General features: G+C 34.7%; 1 protein-coding gene across 1 annotated transcript; it reads right to left on the reverse strand.

Annotated features, from left to right (window-relative positions):
• Positions 1 to 1,042: 1,042 nt before the first annotated feature.
• Positions 1,043 to 4,882, reverse strand: LOC107463283 (protein kinase STUNTED). Its single transcript, XM_016082058.3, has 10 exons — positions 4,546 to 4,882; positions 4,392 to 4,474; positions 3,984 to 4,230; positions 3,197 to 3,814; positions 2,848 to 3,096; positions 2,590 to 2,753; positions 2,431 to 2,507; positions 2,194 to 2,341; positions 1,907 to 2,056; positions 1,043 to 1,817 (listed from the first exon to the last, which is right to left on the reverse strand). The coding sequence occupies exons 1-10, from the start codon at positions 4,718 to 4,720 to the stop codon at positions 1,578 to 1,580; spliced, it is 2,151 nt and encodes a 716-aa protein (XP_015937544.1). The 5' UTR covers positions 4,721 to 4,882; the 3' UTR covers positions 1,043 to 1,577.
• Positions 4,883 to 5,838: the final 956 nt, after the last annotated feature.

A 5,838-nucleotide genomic window follows, 5' to 3' on the forward strand; every position in this document is an offset into this window, starting at 1 on the left:
TTTGATTTATCTTTTTGAATGGGATTAGTAATTCCTAAGATGAATGGTTATTTGTGCCTTTTTTGTGAAAAAAATAAAGAATAAAATTAATAAAATATATAAAGAACACGATGCATAAACTACAGTTACAAATGTGGGCTGACAATGAAAATCATATCTACCTTCTGAAATATAATATCAATCCGGTTATATAACCAACAAGGATTCTATCAACTCTTGCTTATTTTTGTGTATGGCTGTGTTTAATAAAAGTGTTTTTTTATATATGTCTAATAGAAATATCTTTTTTATGATTATGTTTAATAAAAATATCTTTATAAATATGTTTTGTTTTACATATTAATGCTAATTGTAATTAAAATATAATAATTAATTATTATTGATAATAAATTAACAGATAGTATATTAGTATTTTATACTTTTTCAATATACTTTTTCATTTAAGTTGTGTTTGATAATTATCTACCAAAAATAAAGACACACAAAGATACATGAATACAAAAAACACAAATTTTATGACATACTAAATATCTAAAATAATTTATGAAATTCACACCTTACATCAATTTAGTTTTTGAGATTTTATTGTATTATTTTCATCTTTCAATTGTGACTTAATTAAACGGAGTGATAAGGTAATAAATAATAATCCAATGGTTCAATGTCTTATAAAATTGTGGTGTTAGGAGTAAAAATCAGACCGTTCGATTTTGAGTATACAAATCGAATTCGCCAATTTGCATTTAAAAAATTAAAAAAATTTGGGATACACAAAAAGGAGGGTCCAATAATCAATATTTCTAATGGACACGAACATGAAACAAACGATGCCTTAGTCCAGAAGAGCACAGGTAATAAACAAACGGTGAGTTCTATGGTGCCTAAATTGCCTAACTTCCCTTTTAAAGTAAAAAATAAAATATTTAAAATAAAAAATAAATCATGTAAAATTTATTAAATATTATTTATTTACTTCTTTTAGTAACTTAGGTACAAAGTGATAGACACCATAGCATTCACCTAAACAATAATACAGGTCAGGTTTAAACTTCTCCTTTGTCCAAATGTCTATATACCGTTTATTCAGTTGAGTAGCATTTCCTCAACAAGTTCAACCGCAGGGGGCGATTAAGGTTTGGACACATTGTAATAATAGAATCTATATCTATAAATACAATGAAATTTACACATTAGAAAAAAAAGGAATACAATTTCACCATTCCGCTTTTTCAAACCTTAGAAAAGGGAAAAAGCACACGATGGTCACAACATCCTAGGTGGACCTTAGACGTGGCACCATTCAACCAAGAAGCAAGAGGCCACTATCAGCATGGAATATACACTTATGCTTTTCTCAAATCTAGACAATTTTGGCAACAAGCACTCATTAAAACCTTTCCATTGAACTATGAACAAATATAAGTACAAAATCAAGGAGGGGGCTAGACTATTGCGCCTCTCTTCCAAGACTCCATTTGCACGATCAAAGCAAAGGGTTTTGATAATCTAACCTAGGGAAACAAAATATGTATATAGTGAAACATTTTGCTTCAAAGACGAGTACCGTTAAGAACTGGCTAGTTGAAACTTGAGGAGCGACTCCATCTTCCCTGTAAATAATCCTCCAATGAGACAGTCGGCTCGGTGCTACTGATAGAAACTGCATCATCCTCCACATCCAATAAAGCAAGGTTAAGGTGGGACTGAATATTGGTTGGAACCGATTCCTCATAAAGTCCATCAGGATCCACTGGTGTGTTAACTTCTTGTTCTGCCCACTTCGTCACTTCTTCATCACCTTGCAGAAGTTTCAATATCTGCAATTAAAAAACACGACTGATATTATTAAAAACATTGAAGTTGCACAAAATGGAAACAAGTGAATTTGCACAGATAGAACACTTACAAGACTGATTTGAGGTCGCAATCTAGATGCTCGTCTGATGCAGAGAGTAGCAGCCAAAACCATTCTGTTGATCTGGCAATGGTCATATTCACAGCCTAGGTTTCGATCAAGCAAATGGGATAATTTCCCATCTTTCAGAATTCGTGTAGCCTGTATATTGTCATCAATCACATTGAGATCCAAGAATTAGAATGCATGTCTTGTAGGATGTTGGGTTCTTAATATGTACGCACTTCTTTTGTTTTTACAAATAGTTTTTAGTTCATAACACTGGAAAAACAACTTACCCACATAACAAGGCTCTCCTGGCCCTTTGGACATTCATTGTCAATAGGCTTCTTATTCGAGAGAAGCTCAAGGAGTACAACGCCAAATGCATATACATCAATTTTGTCCGTCACTCTACCATGCATAAAATATTCAGGTGCAAGGTATCTGTAAAAAGAAAAGGTGTTCATACATCAAATCAAATTAAAAGTAAAGGCAACCGAGCCAAAGGAGGAACACGAGGGAATGTTACTTACCCAAAAGTTCCAGCCACATCAGTAGAAGCAACATGGGAAGAAGAAGTTCCCCAACTAGCCAGTCCAAAATCTGAGAGCTGAGTACATGGTACACATGGTTTAAGACTTGGATAAATAAAATGAAGATAAAAAAATTTCAAACGGTAATAAGTGCCTAACCTGCGGCTCAAAATCATCTGAAAGGAGGATATTTGAAGATTTTACATCCCTATGGATCACAGCCTGCGGACAGCCGTTGTGCAGATAGTCCAATGCCTCAGCCACACCCACAGCCACCTTAAACCTCTCTTTCCAACCAAATGCATCAGAGTCTTTCTTATTACCTTTGGTAGAAAGCATAAGGTAAAAAAAGACTGATTAGAGAATGTGAAGATCTATGTAATACCTTGCAGAAAACCCAAGATTTTAAGTATTTACCATGAAGGTTTTCTTCTAGGCTTCCCCTTGATAAAAAATTATAAACCAATAGTAGATGATTTCCCTCGAAACAAAATCCAGATAGAGATATTATATTCTTGTGATCCAAAGTTGTAAGTATCTCAATTTCCTGAACAAACTCCTTCACCACATCTACAGATGGTTTCAAAATCTTCACGGCCAATTCCTTGCCATCTGGAAGATGTCCTCTGTATACATAACTACTTCCACCTCTGCCGACCAAATTTTCTGATTAATGACCGAGTTTATAGAAACTTGTCAGAAGACATGTCAAGAAAATCACAAGAACAAAATCAGGGAAAATGAAAGTCAGAGTAAGCAAGCAAACCAGGTGAAAAGCTAGCTGTTGCAGATGCAAGTTGCTGCAAACTATACGATATACACGAAGACAAGTACTTCTCTCGTAAGCCCTCCAACAATTCTAAAGAAACACTACTCAAGTCACCACAAAGGGAGGGAATAGGAAAGGTGGCAGAAGATCCAAATGGCACAATGGCACCACTCTCTCCATCCAGGGCATAACTGGACTGATCATTGTTCTCAGTAGTACTTGCCTGTTTCTGATCTGGGTGGACTACAGCTGAAAAATGCCAACTGGGATGCCGCAAAGGGCGCTGGAAAACAATTGAGCTTTTCAGTGATGACTTAGAGGTATGCTTTCGGGGGTGGAACACGTGGCGAAGAAACGACCAACCAGGTTTCGACTGATTTGAACCCCTCACCACAATTGAATAACAAGGAGAAGGAGCATCATCAACTTTCTGAATCGGTACTAAAGCCAGAGAATTGTCTTTTTCAGGATCCTCTGGCAAACCTTGCATCAGTTCATTGGTTTCAGAACCCTCTTGTGGTGCCAAAACCGCTGCACAACTCTCACAACTCTTCAAGTTCGAACCATAAGCCACCAACGATTTTAGCAACAATAATGGATCTTCATGTAATTTCTCTGCCATTTTAACAATATTATAGTTTGTATCATTCTCAATTTCTTCTTATAATTTTCCTTTTCCTAACAAAGAGAATGATCAATTCTACATCTCACATAGGCAGAAGATGAAGAGAACAATAATAATAAATCAAAATCATCATACTCATAAAGTTGAAAGAAAATTAACCTTGATCAGAGTGTGCTCTAGAAGCTTCTCTGCTGAACGCAATTTTGCAATTCTTATCAATAGCGAAAACAGAGACACACTTTGGCAATTTCTTTGCGCAGTACTTAGCAACCCACACCGACGACCGGATTGTATGCTGCGTCGCCGAAGTTCCGAGAATCACCGTCTCCACCCCAAACGACGTCGCTTCCTGCACCAGAACCTTCTTCGTTGAAGAGCCTCTACACACTTTCAGTTTCAAATCAATCTGCATTGAAACAGCACGAATTCAGTTCCCAAAACATCTCAACAACCGAAACAGTAACTGCTCGTTTCTAATTATTGTTTTTCTTATAATCGTTTTCAGTTTTCTAGGCAACCAAACATGCGAGTGGGAGAAAATGGAACTGAAACAACGGAGAAACGGACCTGCTTTAAATTGCAGAAACCTTCGTATGCAGCGAGAACGGAATTGAAGGTCTTCACGAGAGATAGCAGCGTTGACGTGCCTTCTGCAACGAGATTCCACGTAACGTTACAAAAACGCAAACGAAGTCGAAGCAAAGAGAGAAAAGAGAGTTACCAGTGATGGTGTCGAGCACGTGGAGTGCAATGACGTGGTCGCCGGGCTCCGCCACCTTAACGAGCGCCCACGTCAGCAATTGCCGGCTCCGAGTATCCAATTTCACTCCGACCAGCACTTTCCGTCCACCGTCGACGGTGGAGGAAGCGGCGTTGTCAACACCGATCAACTTCATCGGAAAACAGGTTTCTCTCTAACTAACTAACAATTTCTTGTATCTCTTTTTTCCTTTGCCTTGGAAACTGTGAGAGAAACGAATGATCAAGTAATGACGAAGTGTCTTGGTTAAGAGAAAGGGAGTGGGAAGATGTTACGGTGCATTGCGGGTGTGTATTTGTGGTGCAGTGGTCGGTGAGAACTTATAAGTAAGATATTTGATCTGGACCGTCCGCTTGACAAATGCTTAATCACAAAGGCAATGATTGTGTATGGCCAAGCGCATGGAGTTTTATTGCGGATCATGTCCGCATTCCACAGTAGTGACAGTACCCACAGTACTCTGTAGAGTGTAGAGCCTTTGTACAACCTTCTATCTTAATTTTTTTCTTATGTTGTTAGTATTTATTTATTTTAGGTATAACTATTCTGTTCAACTTTATAATTTTAATTTTGTAAAATTTTTAATTAGGTTTTTATATATTTTTTAATTAGTTTTTATATCAATTTTTTTAATTAAATTTTTTTTATAATAATTGACTTAATTGTATAGAAATTCAACTAAAAAAAATTAGTATAGGGATTTAAATAAAAGAAAAAAATACAGGGACTTAATTGAAAAAAAATTTGATCTAAAGATCCAATTAAAAAAGATATAAAGACCTAATTAAAAATTTCACAAAACTATAGAGACTAATAGAATAATTAAACTTTTATTTTATCATATACTATTTTTTTTTACTTAAAAATATGTATTCCTAGTATAAAAAAAGTGAAAATTTAAAATAATTAGGATATTCATTAAGAACATAAAATATTATATTTTATAAAAAAATTCCAATTTTATATAGCAAAAGCCAATGCCAATTTGTAAAATTATTATAAATGTTAGGAAAAATCCAAAGAACACGTATAACATAATTAATAATAATAATATATATTAAGAATGGAAACTTTAAATGATTTTAATATATTTAACATAGTTAAAATATAGTGAGAATATAAAAATTAATTTATTTTTTTCTTTAATAAATACTCTTAATTTGTGAACCACATTCTAGATAAATTCAATAATTAGACCCAAAGAATGATTCATTTATTGTGGTTATTTTAATGTTTAAAATTAATGCGACAAAT

The sequence above is a fragment of the Arachis duranensis genome, chromosome 8, assembly GCF_000817695.3.
Source record: "Arachis duranensis cultivar V14167 chromosome 8, aradu.V14167.gnm2.J7QH, whole genome shotgun sequence".
In the NCBI taxonomy this organism is placed as follows: Eukaryota; Viridiplantae; Streptophyta; class Magnoliopsida; order Fabales; family Fabaceae; genus Arachis; species Arachis duranensis.

Coding starts and splice junctions, on each gene's coding strand:
- LOC107463283 (XM_016082058.3), bottom strand. CDS start 4,720: ATGAAGTTGATCGGTGTTGACAACGCCGCTTCCTCCACCGTCGACGGT. Junction 2,342..2,430: donor GATGTGGCTGGAACTTTTGG/GTAAGTAACATT, acceptor TTCTTTTTACAG/ATACCTTGCACCTGAATATT. Junction 1,818..1,906: donor TGCGACCTCAAATCAGTCTT/GTAAGTGTTCTA, acceptor TTTTAATTGCAG/ATATTGAAACTTCTGCAAGG.